This window comes from Lineus longissimus, chromosome 6 (assembly GCF_910592395.1).
Source record: "Lineus longissimus chromosome 6, tnLinLong1.2, whole genome shotgun sequence".
NCBI classification, from domain to species: Eukaryota; Metazoa; Nemertea; class Pilidiophora; order Heteronemertea; family Lineidae; genus Lineus; species Lineus longissimus.
This window is the reverse complement of record NC_088313.1, coordinates 4,870,576-4,890,268: the sequence shown is the minus strand read 5'-3', so window position 1 is coordinate 4,890,268 and position 19,693 is coordinate 4,870,576. Positions and strand designations below refer to the sequence as shown.

At 40.8% G+C, this 19,693-nt stretch overlaps 1 protein-coding gene across 3 annotated transcripts; it reads right to left on the bottom strand.

The window, feature by feature from the left end:
* Nucleotides 1–160: 160 nt before the first annotated feature.
* Nucleotides 161–19,363, bottom strand: LOC135488933 (HEAT repeat-containing protein 4-like). Of its 3 annotated transcripts, none has more exons than XM_064773905.1 (15): nucleotides 19,233–19,363; nucleotides 17,500–18,317; nucleotides 15,899–16,038; nucleotides 15,013–15,039; nucleotides 12,334–12,477; nucleotides 11,132–11,361; nucleotides 10,839–10,953; nucleotides 8,175–8,488; nucleotides 7,409–7,612; nucleotides 6,836–6,940; nucleotides 5,292–5,475; nucleotides 4,305–4,490; nucleotides 3,390–3,579; nucleotides 2,658–2,853; nucleotides 161–1,866 (listed from the first exon to the last, which is right to left on the bottom strand). In XM_064773905.1, the coding sequence occupies exons 2-15, from the start codon at nucleotides 18,309–18,311 to the stop codon at nucleotides 619–621; spliced, it is 4,095 nt and encodes a 1,364-aa protein (XP_064629975.1). In that variant the 5' UTR covers nucleotides 18,312–18,317; nucleotides 19,233–19,363; the 3' UTR covers nucleotides 161–618. The 3 variants fall into 3 exon arrangements, with proteins under 3 accessions (XP_064629975.1, XP_064629976.1, XP_064629977.1); XM_064773906.1 differs by lacking the exon at nucleotides 15,013–15,039 and adding an exon at nucleotides 14,326–14,337; XM_064773907.1 differs by lacking the exon at nucleotides 15,013–15,039.
* Between the last annotated feature and the right edge of the window lie 330 nt (nucleotides 19,364–19,693).

Genomic DNA, 19,693 nt, shown 5'->3' with positions numbered 1-19,693 from the left:
AAAATGATTTAGGCACTTATGTTATTAGTGTGATGATAATCGACCAAACTTGCATTCTGCACACAACAGTTCTTCTACCAGTGATTACCTGTACTGCTTCCAGTTTCAGTAAGTTCTGCAAAACTTGATGTCCCATAGTTTCTCTTCATGACGGTCTCTGTAGTCTGAACATAAAATGACGAATCAAATCTTAAATTTACATTAAATTGTCTCCATTTATTCAATTTACGTACTCCTGTTTTGTACAAGATATTATTTTTATGTTTAATATATGTATTTACAAAATATACACTAAAAAATAAAACAAATATACAAAATTAAGCTCTTCATAAAGCACTTACCATTCAAACATATCGCTGCACGACATAATTTAATGTTTCTATTCTATCATTAATTTAGGACGGATATGGTTTAAGCTGCAGATTTTTTAATCAAAAGACATAAAGATGTCAAAATATTTCAGGCACAATTCAAAAAGATCAGAAACAAAAATATCAATATCTTCTGTCACGATCCCTAAATTATCAACATCTCATTCTCAAGGCACTTACAGTTACATGTTACAGATAGATATATTTAAAAAGGACAGACACATGAGTAGATTCTTTCTGAAACAACCTACACAATGATGTCGGTTTTACCCTCGGTATCTTCAAGAATCACAGTAATCTCAGATTTCAATCTTTCTGGGACACGCCTCGTTGACTCTCTGTCTTTCTTCGACTCTGACAGACAAGCGTCCCCATCAGATTGACTCATACCCTCTCCAATCCCTTCAACCAGTGTGCCATTTTCGTCTCCAACTTCTACAGCAGAACCAGTGTCAGAATTTCCATCCATTTTTGTGTCGGATGGTGGAGCATCCATTGTTTCGGATGGTTTCTCGTCCGATTTCAATTCGGATGCCTCATTCGATTCAGTTTCTAATGCTCTTGTCTGTTGATCGAACTGAATTTGTTCCAGTTCAGATTTCTCCCCAGCATTCATATCCTCTGATGCTGCATTACTGTCTTGCAAACTCTCCACTGCACGAAGAACAACATCAGCAATGAGTTCATCGATGTCATTCTGTGGTTCGGCTATGACCTCACTCGGATCATCTACGCTGGACGGCACACTAGAACCCTCACTGTCAACTTGAACAATCTCATCAGCCGCCCCAGGATCAAATCTGGGGAGACTTCGATCAATCATTGCAGGTTTTCCTGCCTTGGTAGGTGTTGGAGTTTTCTGCGGTGCGTTTGGGTCAGACAGATCTATCCCTACCAAACTATCCACATTCTCCATATCATAACGAAAGTGTAACACAGTCTTCTTTGGGGTATTCCGTTCCCTCGTGGAACCCCTAGGTGTCAAAGACGACAAAAATCTCGAACGCCGCCCAAAACCACCGGGCGTCCCGGCTTCAATGTAGGACTGAACGAACTGAAGTTTGCTGCTCTGCCTGTCAGGATCAACCTGTTGGTCAGAGTCGTGCGACTTCCCTGATGTGGAAACGCCAGAAAATGGCCGATAGAGTGACTCGGAGTCCGAGTAATCGGCACCATCAGTTGGTGTCTCCGAAATTGTCATTTCTGTTGAGGTCGTTAACGGACGTGACTTGGTCTCCCTTGACCGCGTCTCCCTTCCAAATACTTCAGGCTCGTCAACATCAAGTGGCGACATAGGTGACTTGCTCGGTTCCGATTCTATGGTTTCGTCTTTTTCCAAGATGGCTTCCAACTCGTTTTCTGCAGTTGGCGTGAAGACGTTGCCCTCTCGAATGCTTTCGGGTGTTCTACTTCCTGCGGAGCGCACTTTGTAACTTGGGCTGCCTGTGCTGCCTGTGCTGCCTGATGTTGCGGTTGCTGATTGAGAATCGTCCTTCTGAAAATCAGAACAAAGGAGATAAGATAAACGCTAAGAATATTGGGAATAGCTATGAATATACAGTAGAACCTCTTTATTAAGGACACCCTCGGGGTGGACAAGTGCTGTCCTTAATGGAGAGGTGTCCTGATTAGAGAGGTCAAATTGAATTGCAACAACCAATTTGGGACCAAAACTAGTGTCCTTAGTAGAGAGGGTGTCCTTTATAGAGAGGTGTCCGCTAAGGGAGGTTCTACTATACACAGTGCTACATGTAACAGTCGAGACTGGCTACATTGTATATAGGCTGCATTCAGCTACAATCAGGGCCTATGGACCATCCAGTATACAAGGCACAGCTAAACCCACCAGAGGATTTCTCTCAGGGCAATAATTTGACATTTACATGAATGATATCCCTATCGAGTTCAATGATAACAAGCTTATATTCACTCTGTTGATGGAAATGTCTCGAATTATTGCATCTACTGACTTCACAGTTCACAAATGCTGGTATACACCTTTCCAGAAATGGGGCGCCGAGTGTCCGAAATAGTGATGTCATAAGGGGAAACTAGGCCTTATGGTGGAGGGACAAAGGATATAGTCATGGTTGACCAACACACTTGAATGCCTTTAATGACGGACAAGGGGGAAAAAGTTAGTTCCAATGCAAGCCACCAATTTCGGGAAGCATGTATAGATAGTTCCTTCTCCTAGACTGGTTTTCATCCCGTCGAGCCGTTCCCATCAAAACGACTTCATCTTATCATCAAAGTTAAGCGAGGTAATCCACATTATCAAATTACCTTCTCGCCAGATTTCGGCCGGTGGATCAACCTCTTCAAGTTCTCTTCATGTTCTTCATTTTGTTCATTAGTAGTGATCTGAGCACAGATGTTGTTTCGCGTGCAGAGCTTGCGGACCTCCTCCTTAATCTGGGCGACTGTGTCCATGTCTTCAGTTGGGCTGATGTCAAACATTTTCAGAGCTTCAGTGATTTCCCTGCAAGAGAAACAGAACATCATCATAATACTGAGGAAATAAATTATAGCGATCAGATATTTGCTTTTTCAAATTTCAACTGTGCACAGGGTATTTTGCATCTAAAGACTGCACTTTGACTGAGGAGGATAAGTAGGCCTAAATAACAAGCTTGCTCTAGTTTCTCCCTTTGGGTCTTTCCCTAGTAAAAGGGAAGGAATCTTGTTTTATTCACTTAGCAAAATGACCAGGCCTTGGAAAACGACCTTTATTGTTTAACAGGTGTGTCAGTCATCAAATTAAAGCAATGTAATGAATGGCAATTGACTTAAGGGACATCCCTGTGTTTAGTCGAAATGCAACATTCAAATACAGTAGAACCGCTCTATTAAGGACACCCTTGGGACTGACAAGTGCTGTCCTTAATAGAGAGGTGTCCTGATTAGAGCGGTCAAATTGAATGAAAACCACCATTTTGGTACCAAAACTAGTGTCCTTAATAGAGAGGTTGTCCTTAATAGACAGGTGTCCGCTAAGGGAGGTTCCACTGTACGTACTCTTTGACCAGCTGACTACACTCGACAAGGTATCTCTCTTGCAGTATCTCTGCCGTCTCCTCCTCACGCATGTCAAGGGCGGTGATGGCGTGACATGCCTCGGCCCGCACTGCCGCCTCAGTTTCATAACGCAGGGCCCACAGCAAGCATTCCCGAATCTCGTCGTTTAGTACATCAATTTTACCAAGAGCTGAAATGAAAAGACAACTACGTACATGTATCTGAATGGCCAAATAATTAAAAGACCTTTGCATTAAAGGGGACTATAGAGATTCTTCACTGACGTCACATGATGACGTTGCCAATTGTTTTGCACTGCCATACTGGCCGTCGCACGTAGTCAGGACGTAAAGGAAATGCATTGGCAGGTGGGCGTCAAAACGTCACGTTGTGACGTCAGATGTGAAGAGCCTTTATAGATAGGAGTAGAGGGGCTAATTTGGCCATCTTCAGGTGACTCATATACACAGTAAGGGCCCTGGGTCATGTCAGATTCAGCACTAAATATATTCCTCGTACAAGCGTGAATCATTTCAACGTACTGTGAGATGTGAGAGACCCTATTAATGACATCGTGTAACTTTATCTCGGCTGCCTGGCTGCTGCCTTTAAGTGACAAATATTATGACAATGCAATGATTTATTCAGTCATGACGATGATCAGATACGCATAGGTGTGGTCCTCTAGTTTATAAAGAAGGAACAAATTAAATTAAACAGCTTGAAATTCAAAAGTCAAAATAGGCCTCCGGAAGTCAACTTTGCACAGGATAAGTGTTAGACATTTGGAGGTTCAGATCTTGACCCAAGAACAAAAACAAGATGGCATTTTGAATTATTGACATCGCATAGCCTGTTGTCTTCTTTGGGGTCCGTCAAAGGTACCCTCTAGCAGTAACCCTCCTTGATGCTTACCCTGCAAAGCTAACGCCTTGACTTTCCATATCGGATCAAAGCTGGCGAGATCCACCAATTTAGAGAGCACGGCGTCGTCCTTTATCTTTAGATTGCTACATGTTATGCAACATTGTTCTCTCACGGACACGTAGCTGTCCTCAAAACACCTCAGGAAGATCGGCAAGAGTTTTGCTGTCATAATACCTAAAAAAAATCGAAGCCAAGATTAATATAGAACCAAACTTTAAAGAAATCCAGTAGTTTGCCCTCCAGAGCTCCAATTATGCGGACAAAACATTCACGAAAAGTCTATAATTGGTTGAATATATGTGACCCACCACAACAAAATGAGTTGCACGTCGCACAGAAGATGAGCCTTAGATAACACCAGGAAATAATAGAAGAAATTGATCTACTCAGATGTCACAAAAGGCTGACAACAGTGAAATGAACAACCAGTCCGTCTCAACTTGTCAAGGTCGGAGCGACATGCGACTTGTTTTGTCATGGCGCGTCACATATTATCTCTGCCAATAAATGCCACTAGATTAGTACTGACTGAAACATTCATATCGCTTGGTTTACGCATTGGTGTCTAGTAGGCCTACAATGCAGAAATTGTCCCGTCCACGGCCATGATGTCAAATTGATGACGAATATTACAGGACTCGGTTCTTCAGTCTGGGTTAGCAGTAACTTACGACTGTAAATGAAAGTGATAACGCTCAGCTTGTGTTTTTTTAACACCGATTGAGCAACTGTGACCCGCTCTACCAAAACTAGGCATTTGTCGCATCTGAACTTGACAGGTTGATACGGACTTGTTGTTCATTTCCCTATTGTAGACCTTTTGTGAAATGTGACCAAATCAGTTTGTAATAGATTTCACAAAAGGTCTACAATAGGGAAATGAACAACAAGTTCGTATCAACCTGTCAAGTTCAGATGCGACAAGCGCCTAGTTTTGGTAGAGCGAGTTACAACTTGGCAGCGAAGTATTCTTACCTAAATGCCCGAGACGACCAATAGCATCGGCGCGAACTCTTTCTCCACCCTTTATGATGCGCTCCTGTAGGTCATCGTGGACCTCCTTGCCGTGACCTGTCTTCCCAAGACACTGGGCAGCAGCTTTCTTTACCTCACCATGCCAGTCATACCACATGACTTCAGCAAGCTTGTGGGCTATGTCCTGAAAGTATTGTGCACCGTAATGTGGGGTGAATTGGCCCTGGGGATGATATTTCCCCACCTCTGCCCAAATTCATCTAGGCGGACACTGTGCACCATTTGAAATTCCCAGGGCTACTAATGGTTTGCTTCAGCCCTGAGAAGTTTATCACTGTGTAATTTGATATAGAAGTTAAAGAGATACTATGATGTGATTTACAACTTTGCGGAAATACGTCCGTTTTTAATTGTTGATCACAAATGTAAAGCTCAAATTTTCCATTTTTGATTAGATTTTTTACAAAATCGCTGAATGTAAACCACCGCTTCGTGAAAATGTTCATGTTGTGACGTCATCAACGAAAACGTCGTCGGCGTAGCGCAATTTCAACGGCATGGAAGCGAGCCATCCGGGCGGGATTAAACCATCAATTTCTCGAAAATGTGCATTTCGATTCGAAAACCTTACCGATTTATGAGAAAGTGACATAGTCATTTGTCAAAAACAGCTAAAACATTATATGGTGAAATTTGACACGAGTTACCCTTTAAATAAAGAATCATATTAAACTAAAAGAAATTAAATGTTAAGTTTAATGGGCTATTGCTATGGTTATTGCTGGACTCATCCGGCCAGAGTATATCCCAGTTTCCACAGCATAAAGCAACTAGGTGTATCACTCCCCCGGGATAGGGTGCTGGACTATTACAAATTAACTTCCCAGGCAAGCCTGGCACCCACCTACTCCAAGGTGGCGAGAAGCAAGTGGGATTAATTGCCTTGCCCAAGGACACAAAGATGTAACAGTGCTGATCCATTCAAGTGTCGAACCTGGACCTGGCGTTCTAACCACTCTGCCACTGCATGGCCCCTCCTCATTTAATGTTTACAAAGATAATACTACTACCAGATCCTAACTTCATATTCTTCATATTTAGGCCACACTTTTTTGATAAGTTGGATTACAAAACTTCAGATCCAAAACCTAAGTGGGTGGGGCGGAATTTTAAAAAATATAAAAACATATTTTTCTTCAATCTCAAAACCTTTGTGGGGCGGGAATAACATTTTTTCCATCAGACGCAAAATCTATGTGGGGCGGGGGAAATAAAATAAAACCATGTCTCTGATCAAACAAGGGGACCCCAAAAAATTTAAATTGGTTGAAATTGGTCGTCGGGAAATATTTTTTTCATTTCTCACTATTTTATGGTCTGGGACTGGGAGAAGAAAAAAAAGCGTCAAAAACAGTCGTCTGGACTTTTTTTTCTCCGCTTTTCAGAAAATGACCCCCAGCGGATTCGTAATCAAATAAATATTTTTTAAATGTGGTCTCAGGTAATACTCCATCGGATGCTCGATTCATGTTCTTCATATTTACCTTATTTATAGTTCCATTAAGGACAGGGATGGCTTTACAGGCAATCACCTTGTGACGCCAGCTGCTGCTGTTGAGCTGTTCAGCCAACATCGAGTAAACAAGTTGCTGAAAAAAATTTGAAAACTCTCTGAAATGTGTCTCTATTATTTCACATTTAGATGGAGGTGGTCAAGCTGGATTGATTTGAAAAGTATAAAAATGTCATTTGACTTAAACGTCAATATATTTTATGATATATAATGGTTGAATTCGCACACTTTTGTTTAAAGGACCATTGGAATTATTAAAAAGCCGTCCATTCCTTTAAGAGAGACTAAGCACTGCAGCCAGGTAGGCAATATTAATTTATACAAAATCGCCAATAGGTGTCTCTCTGTACACACAGATATTGAAATCTTCACACCTGCACCAGGAATATATTTATCATTCATAAATCCAAGTCTCCTAACCTTGCATTATTAGTCACATAAAGACCACAAATTTAACCCCCTATCTAGTGCTTATAGTCCCCCCCCCCAACGAGTTACAGTCATTGAGGGTTTTTTTCTTCAGATATTGATACAATGTACTCACTGAGTTAGCGATATCTTGGCTTAGCAAAGCCAGAAGATGCGTGGCCTGCTCATGACGGATCGCATCTTCGGACGTCATCAACTGATTGATAAGCTCCCCCGCCACTTCCGAGTCACACACCCCACAGTGTGCTAGGCACTGAGAAGCCGCCCATCGGTCAACGGTACTGTTGCTTCTGAGGGCTGTACGTAACAACTCCTCTGCCTAAAAATGGTCGAGTTAGAGATTTACTAAGTACAGTAGAACCTCTCTATTAAGGACCCACTTGGGACTGGCAAGTGCTGTCCCTAATAGAGAGGTGTCCTGATTATAGAGGTCAAATTTAATGGAAGGTACCAATTTGGGACCAAACCTAGTGTCCTTAATACAGAGGTTGTCCTTAATAGAGAGGTTGTCCTTAATAGAAAGGTTGTCCTTAATAGAAAGGTTGTCCTTAATAGAGAGGTTGTCCTTAATAGAGAGGTGTCCACTATTAGGGAGGTTCCACTGTACGAGTGGTAGTCAAGGCTGAAAGATGCATGATTTGAAAATGTGGTTTTGGAGTAGTCTGGAAATGAAATTTTGATTGGAATTTTTAAGGTTCTGAATAATGATATTAAACTTAAACTTCATGTACATTCTAAATCAAATGATTACTTTTTGTCCAATCCCGAAAAACATCAAATTTCTACGTAGAGCTGCGGCCGAGATCTTTTAATTTCTGTTGTCAAATTAAGCCGTTAATCCACCAAAAATTGGAAATGTTTCGCCCCTGAATATAATGTACCTTTGGATGAGGTTTCTTGATAGTGAAGAGCGTAATGGCAGCAGCAAGACGGACCCTCGGATGATCATCAGTGAGGAGACATCGTATTGCCTTGACCAGCCTATCGGGAAGCTGTTCAATGAAGTCGATCTCGTCCGTTTTCTCCAAATTTATCCCCATCTCCGGCGGAGGGCGGTAATCAGCTGCCCTGGCGACAGTCATGATGGCTTTCAGTCGTATATGTGAATGGATATCGCCCATGTCGCGTATGAGGTCAGATGTGGTCGCATCGGCAAATCGTTGATTCAGAAACCACTTGCCTCTCCAGTCATCGACTGAAAAATGAACAACAAAATAAATTTTACGGTTGACATTTTTTTCGACTTAATCTGAATCCTTTGATTTTCAATTAGAGAACCGATGCCAAACTTGAGGTACAGTGGAACCTCCCTTAGCGGACACCTCTCTATTATGGACAACCTCTCTATTAAGGACACCAGTTCTAGACCCAAATTGGTTGTTTCCATTCAATTTGACCCCTCTAATCAGGACACCTCTCTATTAAGGACAGCGTTTGTCAGTCCCAAGGGTGTCCTTAATAGAGAGGTTCTACTGTTTTGGCTGTTTTTAACACTATGACTGAGGGTGGAGCTAAAATATATGCAAAAACCAAAGTAGGGAGAAATGATATTGCCACCTGTGTTTGAGATATCAACTTCTATCATCTAAACACCTCGAACTTGATATATCCTTGGCATAATTCATCAAGAATCATTTTATACCAGCCCAAGAGGTTATGGCTGTCTCACTAAAACTTCTGTGGTCAAAACAAGGCTATAGATTTAGGTTCTAAAAGGCTACATGAACACAATTCGAAATTTCCTAATTCGAATTAAATGTTCAAATATTTGACTGAATTGAATTGAATTGACAAATGCGAAACGTGGACTGATAGTAAGTGTTATCACCACATCCACAGGGAAGTGCAATTGACTGAATTGAGTGGGTCTTAAATGTTTCAAATGCGAAACCTGGACTGATAGTAAGTGTTATCACCACATCCACAGGGAAGTGCAATTCTACACTTGAGATGAAATCAAGTGATTTATACAATCAAATTGTTTACCCCGTTATTTATCAATTTACATGTAGATCTATGTTATTCGATTCATTACAATATGATATGTACATCTTAATTTGAAGCAGCTGCTGATGACAAAGCTAAATATTTCAAATGAAAATCTCTCACCTACAGCTGTTATTTAATTCTCATTGTAATAAAGCTATCATAAATATGTATACATTGTCGATGATTAGACAACAATTTGAAATAGGTTCAAATTGACTTTGTTGTGTGTAAAGCCGAGGACAGACTACCAAGAAAAATTGGCCAATGGTGATTAATTTAATTGACTGCAGATGTCTTGTCATATGTGAACGGTCCGGCAATTCACTTGGCCAATGAAATTAGATACTCTCACCCAGTCTTGGTGAGTTGGTGGGGAGTTCTATATTTTCGCCAAGATTGCCACCACAGGGGGGCTACTTCAGGTAGAATTGTCGTGTGTGAATGGTTCACCAACTGTTTCGAGCAAGGAAAATGTAAACAAGAGGTTTTGTTTTTAACTCTTTCAAGCCCTTTACACCAAGAAAAAATGAATTCATGTTACTAGGCACCAGCTTTTTTAGCTATTTGAGTCTACATTTCAAGGTGGAGTTCCGATTATATGTTTTTGACATGTAAACCCGTACTTTGAAGATGGTTGGCTGTTTTGAGAATGTCCATGGGCCTATAAAACTACAGGTATATACCTGATTAATCAGGAGCAAAGACAGCAATGGGTCTCATAAGTAAGCTGTGCATCAGATGATCATGATGATTATGCAATGCACAGACAGGTACAGGTAGCTAAAACTGTCTGGGCCTGACATTGGTATGAACGCACAGTTGTTGAGGCCAGCAAGAGTGACTTGCCAGGTGACCCTACATCTGTTTTTGATCTTGGTGAGCAATAGACGGTAGTCTGTCCTCGGCTTAAGAATACTGAGACACTACTACAAGTTCGAGCTTGCCGGCGATTCCCTTTAGCTCAGTCGAAGTACAGTAGAACCTCTCTTAGCGGACACCTCTCTATTAAGGACGACCTCTCTATTAAGGACACTAGTTTTGGTCCCAAGTTGGTTGTTTCCATTCAATTTGACCTCTCTAATCAGGACACCTCTCTATTAAGGACAACCTCTCTATTAAAGACACTAGTTTTGGTCCCAAGTTGGTTGTTTCCATTCAATTTGACCTCTCTGATCAGGACACCTCTCTATTAAGGACGACCTCTCTATTAAGGACACTAGTTTTGGTCCCAAGTTGGTTGTTTCCATTCAATTTGACCTCTCTAATCAGGACACCTCTATTAAGGACAGCACTTGTCAGTCCCAAGGGTGTCCTTAATAGAGAGGTTCTACTGTACTTGTCATGTCAACCAGTGGGTTGTGGGTTCGAATCCGGTTTGGACTGCAACCTTCTGGCAAGGAAAAATCCTTGGCTTTGGAATTAGCTGGAAAATCCTGGCTTTTGCCGACAATTTCTACTCGAATTTCACAGGGGCATGTGTTCTCCAATGTGACATTTTGGAGGTCAGGTGCAGAAAAAATTATGAACAGAATTGAGATCCATGTGCATGTACTTACTGATTTTAACCAGAGACAAATTGCTTCTTGCCTTCTTTCTCGTGGATGGGTCTGATATCTTCTGATAGTCGATCTCATTCCCTGGACCTAGTTTGTAGAGCACATCAGCACTCTCCTGAAAAAGGCAGCAAAGATACAAATTGTTCTGAAAGTGGTTTGCTTAAGATCTACAAGATTTGGTGCAAGAATTCTGAAACAGAAAGCGATACAGAAAGGAATATCTGAGTATGTTAAACTCAACTTGGCATTTGCAGTTAACCGTCTTGCCCAAGGTTACAAAGAGCATTTCTTACGTCAATCAACTCTGGTAGCTCCCTCCACCGATGAAGCCCCTTCTCGATGCGTTTCCCGCCCTTCTTCTCGTCTTTCTTCTTGGCATCAATCTTTTTATCATCCTCTCCTTCGCTGTACCATCCTTCTGGCTCCTGAGGATATTGCTGCTGGAGATGCTTCCTGTATTTATTGTTCGTCTCCATCAGGATGATGTCATCGGGTCCATCGAGATTGTGGATCTGATTTTTACCTGAAAAATAAACTCAAATTAGAGCATTTCTTGGCTGAAGGGACCGGGGCTTGACTAAAGCCAGTAAAGGACTGGACTGATATGCATGCACTGGCATTGTGCTTTAGTAGAAACTGCAGCAATACACACTAGTAACAAACAGGAGAAGAAGTAGACTTAAATTTCAATTTTTGGGCTGTACTACAAAACTCACTTCTGTATGAGTTGTTGGCCCATAACTGCCGAATATGCCCAGCAAATGTGGAGGGGCTGCATTCTTGAATGTCTTCACCAATGCCCGATCCAACTGATCTGGACCCTTGCCTCAGACCTGTCTGGCAGGAGCCAGGACTCCAGCCAGCCCTTAGGGTCACAGAACCACCCGAGCAGGTGCACCTTGGCAAATTCAGAATCCACGATATCCTTGATTCCACATTATTTTTAGTCAGTGACGAAAGGATTAGTAACCCGAAACCAGGGTAACATAAAATCATATTGTTAGGTCATTGCTGAATGGGTTGACTTGAAATCTTCCGAAAAAGTCTTTTTGAAAAGACTTCTGTAAAGGCCTACGCCGTTCGTTAAAAATTTTGAATTTGTAATTGAATTTAAAAATGTCCAATTGCGGAAATACGTACTAAATATAAATTTCAACATTGTCGTTGTGTAGACTGATATACAAATACTATGAATACCAAGTTTAAACAAATTTGTATTCACAATAACTGCACTACGGCATTGTGTATTAGTGGATTTCTATTTAACTGGACCACAAGTAATTACGAACGGTATACCCTTTTTATAAATCCCTGTACAGTAGATGGCGTGTATCCTTTTAAGGCCTCTGCAAGCAACGCTATGATAAAGTCTGCTGCTGATGACGTAAATGACGTCACACGACTAAACGCGGTACCAGCTAAAAGAGCTAGCAAGTTGTGACACAACAATGGATTCGTCGTAACTACCCCTTTAAGCATTGTAGACTCAACCTACCTGTGAGCCTTTCCTGTTGAAATAAGTTGTCGGTATCGAGTGCTTTGTCCCCGATGTGCTCATTCATGTGGTCACGAAGAGTGGGAGGTGGCGAGAACTGGCGTGGTTTGACTTCGATCGCATGGGCGGTCTTGTTGATAGCACCTAAAAACAAAAGTCGAAAGATTGAATTAGAATGTGTCTCTTAGACAAATGAAAGGTTCAGTGCACCAACCCACTTACCAAAATTTTTGACGAAATTGAGTTATTGGTATCATTTTGTTCTGTCAGACTGCCCTCGATTGACTGAAATCAAAGGCATTGCTCTACTGACATTGACAAGTAATCAGTTTTGAGATGAGGAAAATTCCCCATAAACAGCAATTTCACTGGGATTAAGTTTCCCTACATTTATAAATTTGACCGGTACTTGTGCGACCCAGTAAATGCAAACAAAAAACGGGTTTTTGAACCAAAATGTTGGCTGAAGGCCTACACTGCTCGTTAAAAAATTTGAATTTGTAATTTGTAATTTGAAAATTTTCAATTACGTATTAAAATACATGCTAAATATAAATTTCAACATTGCTGTTGTGTAGACCGATATACAAATACTATGAATACCAAGTTTAAACAAATTTGTATTCATAATAACTGCACTACGGCATTGTGTATTAGTGGATTTCTATTTAACTGGACCACAAGTAATTACGAACGGCGTACCCCTTTATTACCGAGTTCTTGCAGTGAGTGACCCTTCAAATCTGAAGTCAGAGGAAAATTGTGTTGAATATCTCATTAATCATTTTCAATCAAAATGATATTCCGGCCCTAGTTGCATGTACATTTCTTGACGATGAGAGATTAAGCTATTAAGCTATAATCTATACAATGTAGGCCTAATAATGTTAGGAATACGTGTATCATTACTAATTGGTGAATTTGATATTGGGAATAAGCATTTAATAACTACATGTACATGTACAGTAGAAAGAACCACCTCTCTATTAAGGACACCCTCTCTATTAAGGACAATAGTTGTCCCAAATCGGGTGTTTCCATTCAATTTGACCTCTCTACTCCGGACACCTCTCTATCAAGGACAGCACCAGTCAATCCCGAGAGTGTCCTTAATAGAGGGGTTCTACTGTATATAGTTAAACAAATATCCAGAAAATTAGTTTACAGGTCATTCACATCACTGAAAAAAAGACTAGAATATTGTTGAAGCTCATCTACAAAAGCATGGAATTACAGTAGAACCACTCTTAGTGGACACTTCTCTATTAAGGACAACCTCTCTATTAAGGACATTAGTTTTGGTCCCAAATTGGTTGTTTCCATTCAATTTGACCTCTCCAATCAGGACACCTCTCTATCAAGGACAGCACTTGTCAGTCCCAAGGGTGTCCTTAATAGAGAGGTTCTACTGTACTAGCATGAGGGACTTTATTGCCAACAGGTGGTAGTTAATAAAAGTAATAGTAGTCATCAGTCCAATACGATACCGAAACTTTTGTGATATTGACAAATTGTGGGCAGGAAATTTATTGTGTACCCGGTGGGTATGGGACCGTTAAACTACTGGTGTGTACCGCCAGTGCCGGTAATGTTGTCCTCATTGAAATCCATGCTTGTTTACACCCAGGTACCACTACCTACCAATAAAAAATTGCCAGATCTAGCAGTTACCATTACAACAGAGATTGTTCAAATGTTTGGACAATCTCGATCAAATTTAAAGGGACAATATAGGCAGCAGCTAGTCAGGCAAGATAAAGTTACACGAAGTCGCCAATAGGGGTCCCTCACGTCTCACAGTACGCCGAAATGATTCACGCTTGTACGAGGAATACATTTAGTCCTGAATCTGACATTACCCCAGGGCTCTTACTGTGTATATAAGTCACCTGAAGATGGCCAAATTAGCCCCTCTGCTCCAGCCTATAGTCCCCCTTTAAATTAAAGGAAGCAATTAGGCTTGAATTCTAGATGAGTAGAATTATACGGTACCTCTTCCCCAAGCTGAAAGACGCAGTGCAAAAACATGTACAGTGAACAACCAGATTTAACTATTCATTGACTGAAATCAAGTTGAAACTTTTCTGCTTCATACAGTGCATAAATCTACCATAACCAATACCGGTGACGAGTTTCTATCAAAACTGTAGTGCAGCCAACTTTCAACATCTCTATTGATGTAATCATTTGTCATCATTTAGTTAAAAGAAGAAGTCGCTGGAACTACTATTAAACCTACAGCAGACCATATAGACAGCACCACAGGGTTACACGGTGGCATCAAAGTTAAAGGTCTATGCCGTTCATTGCAAATTTGAACTTAGTTATTGAATTTGAAAATTGCCAATTGTAGAAATATGTAGAGAATATAAATTTCAACATAGCTGGTGTGTATATAGATATACAAATACATGTACTATGAATACCAAGTTTCAGCAAATTTGTATGTATAATAATGGCGCTACGTCATTGTGTAAAACTGCATTCCTATTTCCCGGACCACCAGTAATTTATGAACAGCATACCACTTGTTTAAGAACTTCTCTTTCTGCAGGAGCTCAGCCGGTAATTCATGACCGACAGAAGTTCTAGGGACTTCTCCTTTTCATATCATGACATTTTTACGAAAACTATGGATAGAAATGACTTCAGTTCAACCTAAGTTGCCAGGCCACCTACCAGATTTTAGATCACTTTCAGAGAAACCTAAGAACAGCAAAGTCAATAATCTTTAAAATTGATTTGCACTATTTTTATATTTTCAATTTTACGACAAAGATGGATATGAGTTATGATAGGCCCTGATGGATCATGTAAACCACAGGGTTACAGAGAACACCGCTGTGGCATCAAAGTTAAAGGTCTATGCCCTTAATTGCAAATTTGAAATTAGTAATTGAATTTGAAAATTGCACTATTTTCATATTTTCAATTTCACAACAAAGATGGATATGAGTAATGATTAGGCCTTGATGGATCATGTGAACCAGAGGACACGAAAAGAGTGAAATTCACATTGAAATTGACATACAGGTCAGACAAAGCAAAGAGTGATACTAAAGATGATGATTTTCTCATGAATGGATTGAAATGGCCAGGGGGAAAATGTGCCAACTCAACACCAAGTGCCATCACATGCACTGCAGCAATACCACACTAATGTTGACCACTTATAAATGATTTTCACTAGTACTGCAAGGCAGTTTGAATCTGACTTGCCTATTTGTGACCCGCTCTACCAAAACTAGGCGCTTGTCGCATCTGAACTTGACAGGTTCATACGGACTTGTTGTTCATTTCCCTATTGTAGACCTTTTGTGAAATCTATTACAAACTGATTTGGTCACATTTCACAAAAGGTCTACAATAGGGAAATGAACAACAAATCCGTATCAACCTGTCAAGTTCAGATGCGACAAGCGCCTAGTTTTGGTAGAGCGGGTCACATTTTAGGTTAGCCTACGGGCACATTCTGTTCTAGTACAGTTTATGATGCAGTTTATTGATTTTTCAATGATCCTGTTTGGAGATGTCCACGATTTGAATCAGCCACCATGACACTGACCTGCTTCTACCTTATCCTTGTATTTTTGTTGCTTCCTGATACCAGTTGGGAGACGATAGAATGCAGCTGAAGTGTCGTCAGAATATGGATCTGTCGGTCGGTCTGAATCTCTTGCCTGCATGCGAATTTGTTCAAGTAATCTAGAAGAAACAATCAGAATGATCAGTATCTTCAAACAAAGCATCTTTTTTTTCTTAGGCAAGCCAACATGCACATTATCAATATTCATCGGTAGGCCTAAGTCAAGAAGAGAAGTAGCCTTGTCCAAGTGTTCAACCAATAATTTTTTTTTAATTCAGCCTGTCGCACCGGCAAGGCAAGTTTCTTCCAATTTGATCATCAGAAGACAAAGACATTTCGAGGCCAGGTTGCGATATAATGCATGATAAAATAAGAATACTGCCAGTGTCCCCGAGTCAACTGATCGCACAAGTTGATTCTCCTCGGGCTCCCAAGGTTTGACATTAGTGATAGATCGCGTTAAATGTGACTGGATTTGTTATAAAAAATCATGAATCTACAGGCTATACAATGTAAAAGCCACCTGCTGTGAGTGTGAGCTGATAATTGTCAGTTCTCTCTGAAAATGGGATTGCCATCTGGATTTAACAGAACACACAGATGTTATGGCACTACAGTAATATTTATTACCATATTCATCATATATGTATTACTATTATGAAGTTTTCAAATAACATTTGCCGGTTCATGTATATTAAGAAAATCTCTGCTAAATATTCAATCAGATTAAATCACGAGGCATGACCCTGCGAATGTTAATTCAAATGTAATGAGAAATATAGTATTTTTCAAAAATTTCACCTGCAGTCAGTGTCGACCATTTATACAACCCGCAGAATCAAAATCCTGAACACCGGGCAATTCGTGCCAAGTCCAGATTCCGAGTCATCTGGTATTCCTGAGTTCCGAGTCCCTCGGTATATTCCTTAAAAAAAAAGGCTCTCTCATGGCATACCTTAATAAAAACCTCTCTATTAAAAGGACACCCTTGGGACTGAAAAGTACTGTTCTTAATAGAGAGGTGTCCTGATCAGAGAGGTAAAATTGAATGGTAACAACCAATTTGGGACCAAAGCCAGTGTCCTTAATAGAGAGGGTGTCCTTATTAGAGAGGTGTCCGCTAAGGGAGGTTCTACTGTATAGTAGTATTCAACTGATGCATACATTCAGATCTTGAGATACTTGACCTGCTATGGACTGATTTCAAATACCTTATCTCTGCTAAGACGGCGTGACGAAGCAAAAGATCAATAAGCAAGCATGAAAAACAAAAGCTTTTCCTTTTTTGTAGCCCTTTAGATGCAGCCTTTGATATGAAACTTCAACTATTGTGTTCCCCAAGATCTGAATGCACAAGTTGAATAAGAACTTTATCACGTCTTTGATTTGAAGGAAAGGAGCGCTGTTTTCCAAGACGACCAATCGTGAGACTCGGAACTCAGGAATACCAGATGACACAGAATCCGGACTCGGCACGAATTGCCCGGAGGTCAGTATTTTGATTCTCCAGGGTGAAATATGTAACTTGTAAGACCTCAGACATAGTGTGCATCTATGACATGACATCTTATCATACTTACTCTTGTTCTTTCTTTGCTTTCCAAGGACTTTTCTCATCAGCTTTCGTCTTCTCGTCCTTCTTCTTGGGCAAGGCAAAGTCAGCCTCACTCACACTATCTCGGACAAGTTCAGTATTCGTTGCCTCGCCATACCAATCGTGCAACAACCGCTCAAACTTCTGATACTTTGGATCGTACGGAGACATTTTGTGGTGCACGAGCCACTGCGCTGTATTCCTACTCAACCTCGATATCAAGACGTCATCCCAGTCCACCTTCCTTTTAGGCTTCTTCTTCGTCAACTGCACCGCGTCCTTAACCTCAGTCAAAAAAGCAGACGGTTTGACGATGGTATCTTCAACTTGCTCAACAGATTCTTGGAATTCCTTCAACATGGCATCTTTGTGCATTTGAACAGCCCTTTCCATAATTCTTCTCCGCATAGGTTTCAATTTATGAGCAACTGTCTTTTTTATATGGCATGGCATGTGTCTATTATCAGTTCCCCTCTTGTCACAGCGTCCAGTAGGTCCAGTGGGTTTAGGCCGAGGTTTGACGACACTTGAAGGATCAACTGCTTCGAGGAAATACTTATCACTGTAGGGCAAGAGATGAAAACAACGATCCCTGACAACATCTTCATCAAAAGCCAAACTCTCACTGACATTCTTTAGATAGCCATCTGTTACATCAGCATGGAACCTTCTTCCCTTAAGGCGGATTACTTCCGGAAGAACCGTAGCATCATGGTAGTCTCGCTCGTCTGCCCCGACGTGAGGAATCTGTACTCTCGAGGCACAAGGGAACAGTTGGGGATGCTTTAAGTTTTCCATTTTTTTCTGAAAGGAGAATGGGCATTATCATTATGATGATGGTATAAACACACCAATGAATATTAAGCAGGTCTGAATTAGAAAATTATTAAGGCACCGATTTCACCTTCAGAGCCATTCTTAAAGGATTGTAATATGAAAGAAGATTTGAGAGGGCATGACGGCCATTTCGGAGGGCATGGACTGCCATTGGAGCAGTGACTAGTCACTATAGATTAAAATGAAGCCCTGCATAAGGGCTCGACTCTGACCTGACCTTACAGTACACTACAGATCGTGCAACTAACGAGACTGACTGAGAGGTGATTGTGATACTGATACTAGCTTCAGATAAATAACGACCCCGCAATGCTGATGATATGTACTCTCTACAACTACAAGGTCAGGAGGCAGATCCAGCGGTGAACACTCATATTTTTTCTCTCGATCAATTTTTCTCACATCTGTCACTGTGACTGTCACAATCAGTCACAGTGAGTGTCAGATATCGGAGTCACAAGGTCAAGGACACACAGTCATGACACAGAAGTCCAAGTCCAAGACAAGACAGCACATGCATGATGATTAGGGCCTAGGCCTAGCATGCAGGTAGCACTATTAGGCCTACTAATTACCTATCAGTTATACGCATAGGTAGCCTACCCTATTGGTCCCATCCACCAAAGTGCCAATACTTTTAACCGACGTTTAAAGGACAACCAACAGCAAGCAGATGCACTTAATAGTCCGACATGACAATGAGCAGGCTAGGCTACCTTGATTATCGAAGTAGGCCTAGGCCCTATTCCGATCTAGGCCTAGGCCTAGCTCTTAGCCAAGTTAAGGGCTGGCTAGGTCCTATTCGTTTGTCAGACAACATATTTCAGCAGATGATACTTTTTATTGAATCAAGCAACCACACGTTTGAAAGTTAAATCTTACATGATATATGATGGTGCAGAAGTCACCGAATCCCGTATATGAGGCCTAATTCATAACTTGCGGCTTACAGCAATCCTTTTTTGACAAAAACTGTCAAATTTTGAGAACACGACCGCCATATTGTTATTTTCGTAGCTAGGACGATTGCGCATTGGTTCTGCGCAAGTTAGCGCACCATGCGGTAATTGATTAAACTAAACTGGGTTATCCCACAATTTGTAGGGTAGGAGTCAATTAGTGTAATTGTGCATTACAAGCAGAGTAAATGTTTTTCATTAAATTGTATAAATTTCAAAAATTATTCAATTGTTCAAGGCTGAACTATGAAATGTGTCTAGTTTATTCTCATTTAAACATTATTTGGAAGATTCAAGTTTTGGCATCAACTAGCTTTCCACCCTGCAAGAATTGTCCAAAATGGACATCCCTGAAGATGATTGACGAAGTCCATTGATAAACAG

Coding starts and splice junctions, on each gene's coding strand:
- LOC135488933 (XM_064773905.1), bottom strand. CDS start 18,311: ATGGAAAACTTAAAGCATCCCCAACTGTTCCCTTGTGCCTCGAGAGTA. Junction 16,039..17,499: donor AAAGCAAAGAAAGAACAAGA/GTAAGTATGATA, acceptor TGTTTCTTCTAG/ATTACTTGAACAAATTCGCA. Junction 6,941..7,408: donor GCCAAGATATCGCTAACTCA/GTGAGTACATTG, acceptor AATTTTTTTCAG/CAACTTGTTTACTCGATGTT.